We start from the raw sequence: 19204 nt of genomic DNA, 5'->3' as shown, positions 1-19204 counted from the left end.
AACAGAAAAGGCCAGGCCAGGGTGTTTGGAGCAAAGAGCCGGAGGAAAAGTGTGAGGCCTCCAGGCTGTGTTAAGGATGTGGGTCTTTTTCCCCAGAGCAAAGAGAAGCCAGTAGAGGGCTTCCGCGGGGCAGTGATGTGAGGGAATCTGCATTCTGCAGAACTCTCAACACAGAGGAGGCAGGATAAGAGGAAGATGGGGAGCTGGCCTACAGCAGCCGTCCTGTGAGAGACGTGACTGGGCCAGGGTGACGGCAGGGGACCTGGAGAAAGGAAATGCATTTGAGATCAATTCCGGGGCTGGGCCATTTGTCAGGGGTGAGGAGGAGAGGTGACATCTATTTTTTCAGACCTCACAACAGTTATTTTTAAAAGTTCACTGACTTTCCCTCTTGAGGTTACACTTTTTCACAGACTAAGGACACTGACGTGGCCTTTCCCATATGAAGGTGGTGCCACCTTCAGCCAAACACATTTCAAAGACAAGACCATGACTCTGATATTGAGAAGGACCCCTCTAGGGGGGGAAAAACAAATATTTTTTTTAAACCCAGCTTCAAAACCAATGTAATCACTAAATGTCATATGACAGAGAAAGAATAGACTTGGGAGCCCAAGAAACCAGGGCCCAACTTCCAACTCTAACATTTCCCAGATGCCTAACCTGGGCTGGACTATGTCAGCTCTCTTTGTCTCTGTCTTCTCATCCATGAAGAAAGAACAACACGCCACTCCTCCTGAGATTGGCCTGAAGATCAAGAGTCAACAGGAACAAAGAGTGGCACGAACAGTAAGAAGCAGTAACTATTATTACTAATATGGAGCAGGATACTCCTTTGAGCCATAAACCACAGTTACTATGGAAGGAATTAACTTTTTTAATTCTACTATGAAACATAATATTTTACAGAATAAAAGTTACAGTCATAAATTACTGTGTAGGAACATGGTATTTTTGTTTTTCTTTTTTTTTAATTGTCTTTTTTTTTCTACTCTTTCTCCCCAAATCTCCCCAGTACATAGTTGTATATTTTACTTGTGGGGCCTTCTAGTTGTGGTGCGTGGGAGGCCGCCTCAACGTGGCCTGATGAGCCGTGCCATGTCCCGTACCCAGGATCTGAACCAGCGAAACCCTTGGCTGCCGAAGCGGAGCGTGCCAACTTAACCACTCGGCCACGGGGCTGGCCTCATAAGAACATGTTAACCTAACATTTAGAAATGCTTTTTCTCTCTCAGGAAATCAACAGCACAATCATAAAAAAAAGTGATAAAGTAAAGCAGTCCTGAATACATACACACACACGCATGCACGCATGCCTGTACACACAGCTGGAGTCAGTAAATCTAGGATGGGATGTAGAATTGCATTATTAATTAATAAGCCTCCCAGGTGATTCTGGTGCGGGTGGACCTTGGGTCCCAAAGTGAGGGACCCTGTGCCGACCGAGGCCAGGCCCCATAGGAGGCCCTCGGGCAGAACTGAAACGATAAATCAGTCTGACAATCTAATGCTGCAGACATCTACTGAGAACCTAACGTGTGACAGGCACAATATGTTTGTGCAAAACACCGAGAAGTGAAAAAACAGAGAAGTTGCCCCCTCTGCCTCAAAGCTCACAAGCCTTGTGGTGGCACAGATATTCAAACACTCGACTACGGGACAACGCAGTGCGCACTTACCCAGACAATGAATCTTTGCTGAGCACCTTCTACATGCTTCTAGGCACTGGGGATCCCCAGTGAAAAAGACAGCAAGACATCCCTGCCCACACAGCGCTGACGTTATGGGATGAGAGACAGAAATAAACAAAACAAAAAAGCATAATGTACAGTCTGCTCGTTGGAGGTGTTATGGAGAAACTAAGCAAAGAGGACAGAGTGTAAGGGAGGCGTACGATTTTAACTCTGCACCAGTTTTAAATAGTCCCTAGGCTCTATTAAAACGTAGCACCACAGGCTTTGTTCGTGGCTGATAAAGTGTCACCAAAGATCAAGGGTCTGAAAGGCCAGAGAAGGGAACTGGCTCTGCTGGGCGGGTTAGGTTAAGAGGGTGGGGACGCGGACAGTCTCCAGGATGAGATAAATGCTGAGCAAGTGGTTCCCTCCCCTTCTTTGCAGGAATGGTCCACCTGCCCCTCCAAGGCTGCAGCGCATGAATCAGCTCCGAATGACTTCACAAAGTATTTCCAGCAAATGCTACTGTGCCTCTTACCTCTGCCAAAACATTTGCGTCTCCTCCTCGTCAACGTTATAAGCTTATGCAATTATGTCAGCCTTTCCTGGATCATGAAGGTGAGTGGCAATTTTTAAGACTTTTTTTAAACTATAAAAGGACCACATGATCACCGTATAAAATACGAAAAAGATCAGAAGGTATAAATATTCCCAATATTCTTGACCCCAATATTACGTCTGTTCACATTTTGGTAGAGCACATTTTTCACAATTGTTATGTACCATAGCCAGGATCACTCCACAGCCATACCGTTTTGTATCCTGCTCTTTTTATTTTTACTGAATATATAATTTGTAAATTACCATATATGCATCTTTCTGCTTAAAACAAATTCTGTATGGACATTAATTTAATGGCTATGTAATATTGTTATATATACTGATGCACTACACTTTATTAACCATTTCCCAATTGTTGAGCATTAAGGTTTCTGAGTTTTCATCACTATAAGTTACCCTGAAAATAACTTTATAGAGAAAGGTATTTCAAGCGATTCCCTCAGAATAGACGACTAGAAGGAGAATTAGGGGAAGCTGGAAAGGCTTTAGACAAGCAGTCACTGCCTTGATGGTCTACAGATCGCCCACATTTACTCACTGGACCGCTTGGCTGCAGAGGCAGAAGACAGAAGCTGCTCATCTCTGGCCACTTTTGAGATCTTGATGGCAAATGGTTTTTAGAAGTGACATATTTACCTGCTGTCAGAATCCGAGGCGATCTCTTTTCTCCCTCCAAAGCGGATCTGGCACTGCACGGAAAAAGAAGCCGCTGAGACAAACTGTTGGGATGGGACACTTAAACATCACAAAACAGCCCAAACAGGTCTTCTGGGTCACAGGGGACACGGGGCCAGAAACTCCGGGTGCCGAGTCAGAGCATTCCCATGCCCTGGGTGTCAGCCCAAGACGTAAGATGGTGGACACCCCAGCCTTCCGGTCGCCACTTAAAGGAAGCCCTTATCTCACACTTGTACACAAGTGAGCCTTGTGGGAAAACAATACGAAGAAGACAAGTAAAGCACACGGCAGGTTATCTAGGAAGCGTCTTCCATCTGTCAGCAGCTGACTGTCTACAACACAGAGCTCTTCACAGGCAATAATTAAAACTGCCAGCCCCAAAGTTGTTATGACTGGCCATAAAATTATGGCAGCATAAATCAAGCTTCAAACAATTCAAACAGTACAACTGAATGACCATTTACCCAGGTTGGGTACAAATGGAAGCAAACTAGTCTCTTTCTTTCTTATTTATTTATTTATTTATTTATTGCCAAGTTTTTAAATATTTTTTAAAGATTGGCACCTACACTAACATCTGTCGCCAATCTTCTTTTTTTTTTTTTCCTTCTCCCCAAAGCCCCCCACTACATAGTTGTATATTCTAGTTGTAGGTCCCTCTGGCTGTGCTACATGGGACGCCACCTCAGCATGGCTTGATGAGCGGTGCCATATCTGCACCCAGGATCCAAACCAGCGAAACCCTGGGCCACCAAAGCGGAGCGCGTGAACTTAACCACTCGGCCACGGGGCCGGTCCCTTTATTTATTTATTTATTTTTAATTGTGGTAAACTATAGATGACATAGAATTTACCATTTTAACCATTTTTAGTTACACAATTCAATTTCCATGTTATGCAACCATCACCACTATCCACTAATCTCTTTTAAAGGCATAGAACCTATGCTGTGGGTATCAGGCTTGCAAGACTCCTGAACTTATTATCCAAAAAAAAAAAAATTACATATATATGTGTATATGTGTGTGTGTGTGTATATTATATATATAATATATATATTATGTACATATATTATATATATAATATACACAATTTGCATACAATGAAATACACTGGTTTTAAGTGTGCAGTTCCATGAGTTTTGACAAATTTATCATTTAAAGTTATATATGTGTATATGCATAAATAAAGTTGATATTTTAAAAGACATATAGATATATCTATAACACTTTCATCCCCCAAAATAGTAACAACAATAGCAGCACTAGGCATAAGCTCCAATTTATTTGTTTAACTGCTACATTTAAAGTGGCTCAACTTGCCTCCTCACCTTCTTGTTATATTTTCCATTTCTGGTGCAAAGAAAGAAGAAAGTAATAACGTGGGCTCTGTATTTCCCGTGGACCAGTCAGGCCCTTTACCTGCTTTAACAAACACAGTTCCCTCAGCGAGCCCATAACAGAGAAAAGGGATGCTCAGAGAGGCTAGATGAGTTGCCCCAGCACACACAGCCGTGAAGACATGAAGCTGGCATCCGACCCCAGCTACACCCAGGCCGAAAGCCTGTGTCCTTTCCACCACAGCAGGATGCCTTAAGGCCTGGGCAGATACCAAATTCTCTGGGCTCACTCAACACTCACCACACACCTTTATTAAACTATTTATCTCCCCATATTGTGATTACATGCATATAACTGTCAGTTGCTTCTTCCAAAATGTGGGCTACCTAGAATTCCAAGGGCTGGATTCTGGCTCTGCTACATATTTACTATGACACCTTAAGCAAGTTATTGACCTTCCCAAGCTTCAGTGTCTTCATCTATCTCACAGGGTGGCTGGAAAAATTAAATGTAAAGCACTTAGCAGAGGGCCTGGCACACAGAGAACGTGCAGTAAACCATGCAAGTCTGGTACATGCAGGGAAGCAAACCGATGCCAGCCTCCTGTCCAAGCTCGCTTCCATACCCAGCCAAAAGCCAGGCATCAAAAATAGCATCAACCAATCAGAACAGAGCCCACCTGGGGGATCCACAGATCCTGGGCATGGCCTCATGCCACCTGGCCTCTGTTCTTGTGCTCCTGGGGTCCTAACTCCAACCACCACCTCGGCCCCCGCAAGAGCTGCCCTAAAATGAAACTGCTTGGAAATGAGACTTTGAAACCCACAGCAATGCCCTTTTCAAAGGGACATCACTGAAGGATGGGGTCCTCCAGAGGACTTTAGGAAGTCAGGACACAGGAGGTCCTCTGTCCCTACCTCTGATGGCCTTCATCGCTCTATCATTTCCTGGGGAAACTACTAGCCTCACTGTTCCCAGACACCAAATGGGAGTAAGTCTGTGTATGCAGAAGGGCAGAGATGACTTCTACTAATTCTCTGACACTATTACTTAACCTCAGAGTCAAAGGTGAGCTTTCTTCTTACCTGTTTCACTGCGTCCAGCAGTCGCTCCAGCAGAAATTGTCTTTTCGTGTCATTGTTCTGTGATCCTAAAATGCAATGAGGCTTAATTAGTTCTGTTTGACATTAGCCTTCTACTAAGACTTTCTGACATACAGTATATGGCTGTCCCCACCTACCTTCAGCTTTCTCTTTAGTAAAGTCAATAACAAGACCGGGTACCAATAATCTACATTACAATGAAGTTTGCCCATTGGCCTGTTACTGCATCACAGGAAAGCAGCTAAACTAATGTTTCCCAAATTTGAAGAATGTGTCTGAATGGTCTAACTTAGGGTTTCTCAACTTTGGCGCTATTAATATTTGGGCCAGATAATTCTCTGGGGGGGGGGGGCTGCCCTGTGAATTGTAGCATGTCTAGCAGCATCTCTGGCCTTTACCCACTAGGTACCATTAGGGCACACACACATACACACACCCCAGTTGTGGTAACAAAAATGTCTCCAGAAGCTGCCAAATGTCCTCCAGGGGACAAAATTTCCCCCAGTTGAGAACCAATAGTCTAACTTAAAATACAGGTTTCCTAGTATGGCAGGCAATGCTCATGGGCTGACCTCACAATCATCTCCAACATCCTTTTCCCATGCCACCTTCTGCAATACAAGCTGAAAAACCTAATTACTCCTTTTCTCCACCTCTCTTGTAAGGCTGACATTAAGAAGTGCTAGCTAATGAGATACAAGCAGAAGCGCACTGGGAGGACTCTGGGAAAATCATGCCATCCTAATAAAAGAACAGATGTTAATGGCTTCATTCCTTCTTCCATCCTTCACGCCTTAATCATAAACACATTGAGTGAAACCAGAGCAGCATCTTGCTACCATGAAGCAACAAACCTGGAGCGAAGGCCAAGAGAATCCCAAAGACAACAGCCCTGATGTCATTTTGCTGCTGAACCAACATTAGAAATCTCCTACTTCTCACACAACAAATAACCCCATTTTTTCAGACCACTGTATGTTGGGCTGTTACTTGCAGCCGAAAGCATTCCCAACTGATACACATGACACATGACATACAACAAACTTCCACTTAAAGAGGGTCTGAGGCAAGGACACTTCAAAGCACCAGGGAGATCATTGTCAGAGCTATATCCAATGCTCCACAAGAGACCCAGTGCACCAATCAAGAGAGACACAGCTACATATTATGATGCACCCGACCCAGAACACAGTTGTTTCAAAGGAGACTCAAATTCAGTTATAAGAGCAGATGCTCCCACTGCAGGCCTTGAATTACCACCAACCTGCTTCTCTTGAACAGCTCAACATGGGCTTCACAGGGGGCATCGCCTCAGAGATGGTCAGTGATTCACCCAAGTCAAGCCAGGGCCACTCGATTGATAACATCTGTGACCGTGTGTTGAGCACTGCTCGCATGCCAGGCACTAAACTGAGTACTCCACGTACATCATGTCCTGTAATTTTCACAAGCACCCTGTAAACCAGGAATTAGGACCCATGCCACAGATGCAGAAACTAAAGCTCAGAGGGGACAAGCCATTGTGTGCATTGACCCACTCAGTATTTATTCAACTTCTACTGTGTGCCAGACAATGTTCTAAGTGCTGGGGACACAGGAGCTAAATGGTATAAAAGAGCTATCTTCTCCTGGAGAGAAAATTCTATTAGGAAGAAACAAATACACAGTATCTAAGTGAACTAATAAATGAGATGACATCAGAGTCATACTCGGAAGAAAAGGCAAATGCGGTGATGAGACAGGAAGGAAGCAAGAGGGCCATGTTAGCCATGGCAATCACGGAAGGCCTCTCTGCACAGGGGGCATTGAGTCGAGCCCTTTATAAAGAGAAGGAGCAGCCATGGGAAGATGAGAGGCCAGCATTCCAGGCAGAGCATGCAGCCAGGGTACAGGACCGGAGGCAGGAACAAGCTTGGCTTCTGCTCTTCCAGGACCAAAACGAAGTCTGCTGCGACTTGAGAAAACCTGAAAAGGGGAAGTAAAGATCAGACAGGCAGGAAGGGCCAGTCACAAAGGGCTTAGTGGACCATGAGAACAGTTTAGGTTTTGTTCTAATTTGAATACTAATTGGTGGACCTGTGACCCTGACACAAGACCATGCTCCTCGAAAGCCTGTATTAGGACTACTACATAAGGCTATTGCCTCACTCCAGACCTGCAGATAAAATCAGCCACTCTGCAGACACACAGTAACATAAGTGACTTCCCATTGTTATTCTTTCTGGAAGAGGTTTTAAGAAAGGGTGGCCTACACATCATTCCCACCAGGCAAGACGCCACCTTGAAGTGTCATTCAGGATGGTTGGGGACCCCACCCACCCCAGGCCCTCAAACATCTCTCCTGACACCTGTGCCTCTCAACAAACCCTGCTCTTTGTCTAGCAGAAGGTTTAGCTTCTGCTCTTCTCTCTCTAACACCAGAACAGAGAAGTCAGGCTTGCCTTCTTCCTTTTTCCAAGTACTGCACCCAGCAACCCTACTTGCCCTTGGGGAATGCCACTTGGAAACTTGACAAGGTTTTCCCCTGAAATGCCTTTGCTATTTTTCCTGATCATAAAAGTAATTCATGTGATAGAATTAGCAAATGATCCAGCAATTCCACTTTGGGTATATACCCAAAAGAACTGAAAGCAGGGTCTCGAAGAGATATCTGTATACCCACGTTCACAGCAGCATTACTCACAGTAGCTAAAATGTGGAAGCAATCCAAGCGTCCATTGATAGAGGAATGGATGAGCAAACTGTGGTGTATGAATGTGTGTGTGTATATATATATACATATGTGTATAGACATACATATAAAAATAAAATTGACTATTATTCAGCCTTAACAAGGAAGGCAATTCTGCAATATGCTACAACACAGACAATCTTTAAGGACAGTATACTAAGTGAAATAAGCCAGCCACAAAAAGATAAATACTGTATAATTCCACTTATATGAGATAGTAAAAGTAATCAAAATCAGAGAGACAGAAAGTATAATGGTGGTTGCCAGTGGCTGAGTGGAGGGGAGAATGGAGAGTGATTGTTTAATGGGTATAGATTTGCAGTTTTACAAGATGAAAGAGATGGTGGTGATGGATGTATGACAATGTGAATGTATTTAATGCCACTGGACTGTACACTTAAAAATGGTTAAGATGGTAAATGCTATGTATATTTTACCACAATTTTTTAAAAAGTAATTTATGTGGAAAAATACAATAACAACAAATTAGGAAAAAATGTACAAAGAAAATAAAAATCTCCATCATCTCACTACTGATCAGTAATTCTCAAGCTTTCAGAAGCACACGAATCTCCTGGGGTCTTGTTAAAAGGCAGGTTCTAATTCAGCAGGTCTAAGGTGGGGCGGGGATTCTGTAGTTCTCTCAAGCTCCAAGGTGATGCTGATGCTGCTGGCTCCTGACCCACACTTGAATAGCAAGATTTAGCACCTACCCTTAATGATATGCACGATGATGATCCTAGGTCTTTCCTACAGTATCTTGTGCCACTGCTTTTTCCGGATGAGATGTCAGCAGCCTCCTCTGCCTTACCTTGCAAAGCTTCTCTTCAGGTGGGAAGAAAAGCCTCTTATCTCCAGAGAAACCACCTGAGGTCGGGCAGATCTCAGCCCACCACTCACCCTTCCTGGCTGCAATCTCTCTACAGGTGGGAAGTGCACTTGAGTGAGACAATCTTCACCTCCGAAGGGGCACCTATGGCCATCCTGGCCCTGAACCGGATTAAAAGAAGGGGTCTCATAAGGTGGCGGGAGCACAGGCGGCCTTGGGAGCACTGACTGACTGCAGGTGGTACCCAGGAGGCCCATGGCCATGAGGAGTAGAGCAAGGAGCACTCACGGGAAGTCACAAGACATCATGAGTTCTCATCCCGGCCGGGCTGCTTGCTGGCCATGTGACAGGGACAGTCACTTCCCTTCTCTGGGCACTGGTTTCTGCATGAGATCATGCCTTCCAGCTCTGCAGTCTGCGAACACAGGGCCTCTGTGGACACAGGCAGGCAGAGCAAGCAATGCTACCAGTCTCTTTCCTACCTTCTCCCACGACAAAGGGAACACAGCGCCCCTGCCAGGGCTGAAAGAATCCTCCAGTCTCAAAGGCTGTGACCACCCAAGAGGAGCAGGAAGCCGATGCCCACCTACTGAGCCTCGACTTGGGCTAAGCGAGTTAAGGGACTGGCAGAGAATCCAGACAGAGAAGGAAAGGTGGCACTGAGCCTCAGGGAGGAGAAGAACTTCACCCAGGGCTTCCCCCAGCCCCACAGGAAGTGCTCAAGGAGGGGGTCAGTTCCAAGTCCACTGGCCCCTGGCTCGGCCATCTGCTGAACCTTGCTCATTCTCAAACCCTGTAACAAACCTGCAGGTCCAGCCCCACTGCAGTTCCGTTCAGGAATGATCTCTCTGTGAACCCCCAGCCTTCCTGCTTCCTTCCTTCTCCAGGGACAGCCTTCAGTCAACACCATCAACCAGATAAGGCCAGAACAGGCTTCTTTTTAATTTCTTGTTAGATAACCATCAAAATGACAATAGAAAATGCAAAGACACCCCAGGGAATATACCCCCAGGGGTCCGCAAACCTCTCAGAGAAATGCAGTCACTCCCAGTCTCTAATTGGGAAATACCACGTGTGGCGAAAATCAGCCACCTGGTCTGGGGGCATTCCCCATTGTCTTTCTTTGTCTTTAAATGTTAGAACCTTTAAGATCTCACATTAATTTTCACCACAAACTTCCAGCTTCCAGTGACCTCTTGGGGAGACAGAACAGAGGTTAAGAACAGGACAGCCAGGGTTCAAATCCTACACCCCCAGCTCTGTGACTCTGGGCCAGTCACTTAGCCTCTCTGCACCTCCTAGGGCTGTTAAATGAGTGAATGTGTCTCCCGCACCCAGAACAGGGCCTGGTATACACCAAGCACTTTATACACGTTAGCTATTATTATTGCTGTTGATGGCAAGCCTGTACCCCAGAGGTGTCAAGACCTCTGGCTCTAAGAAGTAGTTTCAACTGGCCACCTTCTCTCCAAAGCACCGGCAAAGCAATCTAATCTAGGCCTCTGTGTTTGCTGCCTCAGGGGGAGGGTTGCGGGGGAGGTTTTGAAAAAGAGTCCCTGACATTTGGGGAGGGGAAAAGGAGCAAGATGCACCAGACACTCTCAGTATATTCCTTCTCTAATTCTTGCAACAACCCTGGAGGTCAAGGTAAATACGGTTGCCATCCGCAGAGGAGTGAGGTCACTTGACCAAGGCTGTGCACACACTGAAAGAGTGGTCTTTCCCTGCCACACCACACAGTGGCAGAAGCCAAGTGATGCCAGGCATTTCTCTGGTCTAAGGTTAATTCTTGCAGTACACTAAGCAGGTATACGGGAGGAAAAAAAAAAAAAAGGTGGTGACATTCTTCGGGTGCCCACTGCGTGCCAGAAATTCTGCCCAAGGTCACAGCACAGCAAATGCTGCATCGGAGGCTGCAACCTGGGCAGCCCGACTCTTAGGCCAGTGCTCCTTCCACCATGCCACACTGCCACTCTGTTGGGGGGGCCAGGGGAGGCTTACTGAAAAAGCAGGAACTTGAATTATGCTTTAAAAAATGGGGAAGATTAGATTAGGAAAATCCACACCGACAGAATACAACTGCTTAGTGGGTACAGGGTTTCCTCTTGGGGTGATACCAATGTTTTGGAGCTAGAAAGAGATACTGGTTGCACGACATTATGAATGTACTAAACACCGCTGAATTGTTCACTTCAAAATGGTTAACGATATGTGAATTTCACCTCAATAAAAAATATTTTTATGGGATGGACTGCAACAGGTTAATAAACAGGTTAATATTAGCCAAGAGCACATTCCAAGCCAAAGGCACAACTACAGCAGGATTCCCCTAAGGCTGGGATAAAACGACTCCAGACAGCACCCCGCCCCCATGTTGATCACAAGGTGAAAAAGCCACTCCACACTCACTTCTATTTCATGTTTCTGATTATACCAAGCAGAGTGTCTGTCTGAGGCTCAGAGGTCCCTAACTTCTGCATCAGCAGGCTCCTGGCAGGAAACAGACACACTCAAATAAGAAGAGGTCAAGGTTTTCTTACATGGGACCCTAACGAGGAGTGGGTATAGATAAGTGATTCTCAGCCAGGGTGATTTCGCCCTATCAGGGGACACTGGGCAAATCTGGAGACATTTTTGACACAACTGGCATCTAGTGGGTAGAGGCCAGGGATGCTGCTAAACATCCTACAGTGCACAGGACAGCCCCACAACAGAGAATTATTTAGCCCCAATGTCCACAGTGCCACAATTAGGAAATTCTGCCCTAAACTGAGTTTGATTATCCCATTTCACAGATGATAAAACTGAGGCTCCAAGAGGCCAAGTGACTCAAACCTCCACTTGTGCTCTGAATCCCATTTCCTCTCACCTGCTCAAAGATATACTCTACCAACTGCCCATCTTTCTCCCACATCATCAATTTTTTTCTTCTCATCTACACAAACTGCTACAGCATATGAGGATGTAACATCCCCTCAAGTCAAATAAAATTCATGCCTCGCTCGCACATGCCCTTCCAGCTGCAACCCCACTTCTCTGCTGCCCTGTCCAGCACAGCTCTTCCTTCACAAGAGCAGCCAGGCTCCCCATGAGAGCCACCCCTGCCTCAACTGCTCTTCCAAGCTCTGGACCCTCGCCCTGGTGCGCCCATCTCCTTCCCCCTGCACTGAATTATCCACACAGTGGCCTCAACATCTGGAAGCACAGGTGAATGCACAGTGCATGACTTACTGATATAACAAACACATGATACACTCAATGATACTACGTGATTTGTTTCATGTACCTTGCAAAACTGCATTTAACACGGCATTTCTATCAAGCCCTGCATAAGCATGTGGTGCATTGTCTTGGATGATTTGCATTTCTAATTTTCACTGAATCAACCTGAGGCCTTTAATGTACCATAGAACAGGAGTCAGCAAACTTTTTCTGTAAAGAGCCAGATAATAAATATTTTATGCTTTGTGGGTCATACAGTCATGACCACTCAACTCTCCCCTCGTATCTCAAAAGCAGCCATAGATGGTACATTAGCAAGTCAGCGGAGCTGCTTTCAAAAACAGGCCTCAGGCTGGATGTAGCCCACAGACCAGTTTGCCAACCACTGCCCTAGCAGAATTAATCAGAGCGGGATTTAAAAATTAAAACAGTAGTGTCTATGTTTCCAGGCTTTATGGCCACCCTGCAGTAAGATGGCTACATGTTACGGGTCCCCAGCAAGCTGTAGACCAGACCCACAACTTAATCATGCTCCCATCTTCCCTCACCCTATAACCAACACCGCAGATCAGAGCCTTGCAGGGGACAGGTCCATCATCAATTTGTGGTCACCGGTAGAACGTGTACTCAGCCACATTTGCAAGCATCTGGGATGCTTGGTGCTCTCGGCCCAAAGATGAGTTCGGTGCTGTTGTTTTCGTTGGTTAAGCTCCATGCCCCCCAAATCCACCACCTCTCCAAATAAAGAAATGGAAGAAAGCAGAAGTGAAGGCAGAGAGGGGCAGAAAGTGCAGCCCAATGTAGGCCAGAGGCAGGTATGAGACCAACATCAGACCCCTCTGATCCTACTGGGTCAGGGAGAGAATGGAAGTGAGAGAAGTGGGCAGGGAAGGCAGAAAAGAGGGTGACACAGAGACCGCGGGAACCAAGGCAGGTGCTCCTTTAGAGATGACAGCTGCTACTCAGCTCCAGCTGACAGCACCTCACAGCAATGCTAGCATGGGGGTGCCGCATCTCCTGGTTTTGCAAGAGAAGCTGGAAATTCAGATTTTCATGTCAATGGGTTCGCACCTAATTATACTCTTTTTAGAGCAGTGTTTCAGCCAACTCTGCATGAACCGAACACAATACCCCTAAGGGCCAGGTCTGCTACCAATTTTCCATTCTGAGATATACATTAAACCCTTACATGCATCTGTAAGGGGGTGCCGGCAGCCCCAATGTAACAGATAAAGGAACCGAGGCTTGGAGACATTGATCACTTGCCCAAGGAACAGCTCAGAGGTGATGGACCCAACATTTTACCCCAAAGCCCATGCCTTCCAACCTCCACGAGACCAGGCTAACCTCCTGGGCAGCTCAAATTCAGCGCAGGAAAAGGGCTCCCTCTGCAAGGGGCCATCAATGACAAACCAACCTCCTGATAGCTGGCTCAAATGTCCCTTTCTCCAAGAAACTTTCCTGCCAAGAGTCCTCCATGGGCACAATAAGCTGCTCTCCAAATTGTGCTCCCTCAGCTCTCCAGACACACCACACTCCTGGTAGAATCCTGACCACAGAACGGACTACGGAGAATCATAAGCCTGCTCTTTGTGCCTACCCTGGTGGTGAGCCTTCTTGGGGATGGAACCCAGCCTTAATGCACCCCTGCTCATTGAAGGAACTCAACAATTGTTAAACCAAGACTCTGGGGTTCAGTTCCGCGGTTCCCCAAGTGGCCGCTTTATAGGCAAGAACCAGAATGAGCGAGAATACAGCAGCGGCCTCCTGTGTGTAACCCACAGTGTGAAGCAGCAGTTTTGTCTGCTCAAGCATTAGCTCATGAACAGATAAAATGGACGATCATTTCTCCCCAAAGTCAGGGCGCTGGTTCCCAGTATTGTGGGGTAAAGTGGCACAGCTGGGCCAGGACAAAAGGACAGACTGTCCGCCACCACACAATGAAAAGAGGGAGGCTCTGCTTCGAGGCAGATGGGGTCAGGCCATCCAAGTAGACATGTGATGTCTAAGATCAAAGACTGAGTCAACAGCAGATTCATAAGCAGACAAAGAATTTACTCGAAAGCAGGGGTCAGCAAACATTTTCTGTAAAGAGCAAAATGGTAAATGTTCTAGGCTTTGCAAGCCATACGGTTTCTGACACAGCTTACTCAATTCTGCTATCATAGTGCAAAAGCAGCCATAGACAATAGTCAATGAATGGGTGTGTCTGTGTTCCAATAAAATTTTATTTACAACACAGGTGGCTGTCCCAGCTTGCCATTCCTGGCTGCAGAAAAAAACACTAAAATGGCAGTGTGCAAACACTTTGAAGAGAAAGCATATCTTCCCCCATGGTGGGAGGGATACAAATTATATACTTACTAAACTAACCACCCCATGTTACCATTACATAACTACTAAATTCACCAAGAAACACTTAAAATGAAATTCCCCAAAGCTGGTAAAACAGGCACACATCACTGGTAACAATATATTGGTGTGGCAATGTATACCAAATGTAAATGCAATGTGGCGATGTACACCAAAAGCTACAAAGTATCAAAGTACTTTCTTGACACCTTGGAAAGCAAGCCAAGTAGGAATGGGGGAAATGAGAGAAGGAACAAGTAGCTTTCACCACTCCCTCTATCTTCCAGGTACTGAGTGCAGCACTGTACGTTCATCACTCTGCTTTCATTTCCACTTTCTAGTGAGAGAATTAAGAGTCAGAGTTCAATAACTTGCCCAACATCTTCCATAGGGAGTTAAACGCAGGATTGCCTGAGTCCAAAGTTTTTTCCACTACAACACAATGAATGCCTAAACATAGTGTCACGGGTACACAGATCTTTGCTGTAATGTTCTAGAACAGGGGTCAGCAAACTACAGCCCCAAACAAATCGAGTTGCTGCCTGTTCTTCTAAATAAAGTTTTATTGGAACACAGCCACGTCCTTTCATTTACTTATTGCCCGTGCTGCTTCTGTACAACAACAGGGATGAGTAGTTGGGACAGGGACCAGATGGCCTGAAAAGCAGAAAATATTTACTATCTGGCTCTTTACAGAAAACGTTTGCCAATTCCATCCTAGAACATAATAAACGGAATTTACTTTCTTTTTCTACAATGGGAGAAAGATTAAATAACTGTGGTACATCAATTTGGTGGAATGTTCTGCAGCCTTTTGTAATAATTGTGAAGAGAAGGAACAAGGATAAATGCTATAACATAAGTAGAGACGTTAATTCTAATGTAGACTCAATGCAATTATGTAAAATGCATATGCTTTGAACAAAGACAGAAGTGGGATATCCAAAATCTAAACGTTTACTGTCCTAGGAAGGTATATTTATAGGTATATTCTACATTTTCACAATAGTCCTTAATGTTATTTTGGGTTTTTGCTTTTTTTTTTTTTTTAAGGTGAAGGAGAGAGCAGATTCCAAAACATAGAGATGCAGGAAGGAAAAAGGGAACAAGAGTGATCCCCTCCTGGTAGGAAGCGGGGGAGCACAGGCCCCACAGGGAGCTGCCAGGTGGACAGAGGAAACACTGCCACGAGGCCACGGCCACCAGGCCTCTGGAGGGCTCCTGGGTGGACAAGCAGAAGTCAGGGCCAGGGAAGGGTCCTTACTCGCCCTGGAGGCTTCAAACTGCTCCACCCACATCCAGAATGCTCCTCCCACAGCCTTTCCCACCTCAGTAAAAGGCAATTCTTGCCCCTTCCAGCTGCTCAGGAACAACACCCAGGAGTCGCTCTCCCCTTCCTCGGGTCTCTGCTCAGATACCGCCTTCCCTGCGAGGTCTTCCTTGACCATCCCATTCAAAATGACAGCAGTCCTCCCACTTCAGTTCATCCTCTATCCACACAAGTAGGACAGACGCCACCCTTGGGCTCTGGACTGTGCATATGATCCAGACCTGGTCAACCAGAGCCACAGCAACAGCTTCCAAGATGACCGCATGGCCAGCCAGACTGCTGTGAGTCAGCCCCAGGACCTTTGCCGGAGCAACTGGGAAAGAGGCCCCTTCTTTGCTCGAGTGTTGCTACGTAGTACAATGTGACCCAAGAGTTGCTTGTGGCCATCTTGCCTCCATGGAGGAGAGGCTGCCTGAGGATGAAGCCAAAAGAGAGGAAAGCAGAGGTGTGAGCTAGACAGAAAGGGAGTTCAGATGACTCTCTAAGTACCTGAGTCCAGCTGAGCCTGAAGCCAGCTCTATCAGTAGACTCACGCTGCTTTAAATCACCACTGTGCTGAAATCAGCTTCTGACACATGCAATTGAAAAGAATCCTGGTTAACACACTTATCACTCTAACAGAACAGTTTTTGGGACATTCATTCAATTCATGTCAACAGATACCAATGGTATAGCCCTTTGCTAAGAGATAGAAGATGCACAAAATTGTCATCCAATAAATGTCTGCTGAATGTTGAACCCTGAATTTCTGGCCAGGCTCTGCTGCCACTCGAGCCCTCGCTCTTACTGGCAGCATCTTAAACTAGTACAACGACTTTGGCAGAAAGAGCAATCAAGAGGGAAATCATTCTAAAGACATAATCGAAAGGAAGGAAAACTACCTTAAACAAAAATGTTCACTGCACCATCACTTATCATAGGGACAACAAAAAGTAGAAGCAGAAGGAAGAAAGGAAGGAAGATAAGCTACATTTCCATAAGCAGGGTCAATAGGTAAAAAATTATGCTACATGGAAAATGATGGACTAATGATAGACTATTAAGTCCATAAAAGTGATCAATATGAAGACCACATAGCAATTTGGTGAAGTTTTATCCAGAAATGTTAAGAGTAAAATCAAAATGCAAATTTATATAATAATGATAAAATTACTCCAGCCTACAGCAGCGTTTCTCAACCTTTTTTCATTACCTTCCCTCCTAGGATCCCTTTTAGACATTTTTTTCTTAGTCACCCCCTCCATGAAGTTTTAATACCACAGAAGTATTGTACATCATGCATATCAGTGCTTTTTACATAAGGGAAAAGTTTTCATCCCCGTGGAGGCAATGTCACCCCTGTTGAGAACGCGTGGCCTATGTACAGACAAGATGGCGGCAGCATGGAAGGTGCTTCCTCTGGGATTATGTCCACATTGCCAGAATTTAGAGAAGTCCATAAAATCTTGGATTTCAGCTCCAAATTTTAAGAGCTCTAAGAACTTGACTTCCTATTGCTTACCCAGGAAGAGCCGTGTAACCGTGTAACCATGTAGCCATGTAACATAAAAGAGCAGGAGAGTCAAAGTTGATGGGGTTCAGTCCACTGCCCCTGCTGGCATAGGAAGTGGTCAAACGTCTCCTCATGGCGGAACACTTACTTCTCACAATCTGCCATAATGGATCAACCCAGCACCTTCATGGGGCTGGTGGGGGGGGGAGGTAGATGTCATCACTCTTTTCTGTTTTGAATGAAAACCACAAATACTCTTTTTTCCATTCACTCATTTCAGCTGATTCTTTATTCCAAACACAACCCACTGCTGGAAATGGCCCAGTCAATGCCAAGGAGGAAATCATGACCTTCAACACTCCAGAAAAGTAAGGAAAAGCTGCCAAAATGTACATAAACATCAGGCAAGAAACAACAGCAAATTACCCACTGAGCCCCAAACTCTGGTGTATCGGGCCGTTAGAGCTTGCTTGCTCCACGAATTATTTGACTTCTCTGGGTCTGGCTTTCTCCACCCTTGAAATGCGGATTTCGGTGTCTTTCTAACTTAAGGAGGATTCTTGACAGAATAATTACTGAGGAAGTGAGCATCAGAGACCTTCGAACATAAAGTCTTACAAAACATAACGCTTGAGAATAATAATGGCTTTCTGGCCCTACATGTTCTATTTTCCCAGTAAGAGCAAAAGCACTATCTGAAAATCAGAGCTCCTTAGCTTGTAGAGGCTGATAAGCAAGTATTCCTACCTACTGGACTCTTTAAAGAAAAACAAATCAATCATGACCACTACCACCTTAAGACAACCAACCGCATGCGGCAGGTGTCCCTTCTCCTGAAATATGTTTATTTCTAGAGACATACATGAATCCATAAACACTATTTTAAGTGCATGCTTCGATTTGCGTCAAGGTATATATTTTAGGTATAATTTTGCACCTTACTTTTTTTAGAGAACATTAATGTTGAGACATAGCCACGGTGATGTGTATAAATCCATTTCATTCCTTTTAATGTCTTTGAGGTTTTCTACCATGTGACCATACCACATATATTTATCCACTCCCCTATTAATGGTCATCTTAGATGTTTCTGCCCTCATGATACCCATTCATCTTGTGTATGGATTACCTAGCCATTCCATTTCCTGGTTATTTGCACTTAATGTATTCAGCCTTGACCCCATTTGACCTCTGACTCCACTCATTTTCAACTCAAAAATACAGTGGACTCTAATTGCCAATTTATAGGATATACAAGACACTGAGAACCATGTCAAACCATATCAAAAGGATGCAATCAGCAAAATCCTGCAAAAAAAAAAAAAAGAAAAACCTTACAGGATAAACTATTTCCATCAGCAAAAATTGCCAGGGGGAAAAAAGAGAGAGATGAAAAGGGAACCTATAGTTTAAAAAAAGACTTTGCGTTTCAAAGAATACCATCAATAAAGTGAAAAAACAACCCACAGAATGAGAGAAAATGTTTATAAATAATATATCTGATAAGGGACTTGTATCCAGAACAACCCAATTAAAAATGAACAGACATTTCTCCAAAGAAGGTATACAAATGGCCAATAAGCACATGAAAAGGTGCTCAACATCATTAGGCATTAAGAAAATGCAAATCAAAACCACAAAGAGGCACCACTTCACACTCACTAGAATGGCGATTATCAAAAAAGATGGTGGGCGAGGATGTGGAGAAACCAGAATCTTCATACAGTGCTGGTAGGAATGGAAAATTGTGTAGCCACTTTGGAAGACAGTCTGGCAGCTCCGCCAATGGGCCCAGCAATTCTACTCTTAGATATACACCCAAGAGAATGAAAA

At 45.0% G+C, this 19204-nt stretch overlaps 1 protein-coding gene across 7 annotated transcripts in view; it reads right to left on the bottom strand.

The window, feature by feature from the left end:
- SNX29 (sorting nexin 29) overlaps positions 1-19204 on the bottom strand; it is a 505847-nt gene that overhangs the window by 483238 nt on the left and 3405 nt on the right. For 6 of the 7 annotated variants that reach the window (XM_046665870.1, XM_046665874.1, XM_046665871.1 and 3 more), the window contains 2 exons: positions 5398-5462; positions 2931-2983 (listed from right to left, as the gene is read on the bottom strand). In XM_046665870.1, the coding sequence (XP_046521826.1) occupies positions 2931-2983; positions 5398-5462 (118 nt within the window). Of the gene's footprint in view, positions 1-2930; positions 2984-4991; positions 5097-5397; positions 5463-19204 lie in introns of those variants that run through there. The other variant, XM_046665875.1, reaches the window with a different exon arrangement.

This window comes from Equus quagga, chromosome 7, assembly GCF_021613505.1.
Source record: "Equus quagga isolate Etosha38 chromosome 7, UCLA_HA_Equagga_1.0, whole genome shotgun sequence".
Lineage (NCBI taxonomy): Eukaryota > Metazoa > Chordata > Mammalia > Perissodactyla > Equidae > Equus > Equus quagga.
Note: the sequence above shows the minus strand (reverse complement) of the source record. Positions and strands in the feature narration are given on the sequence as shown.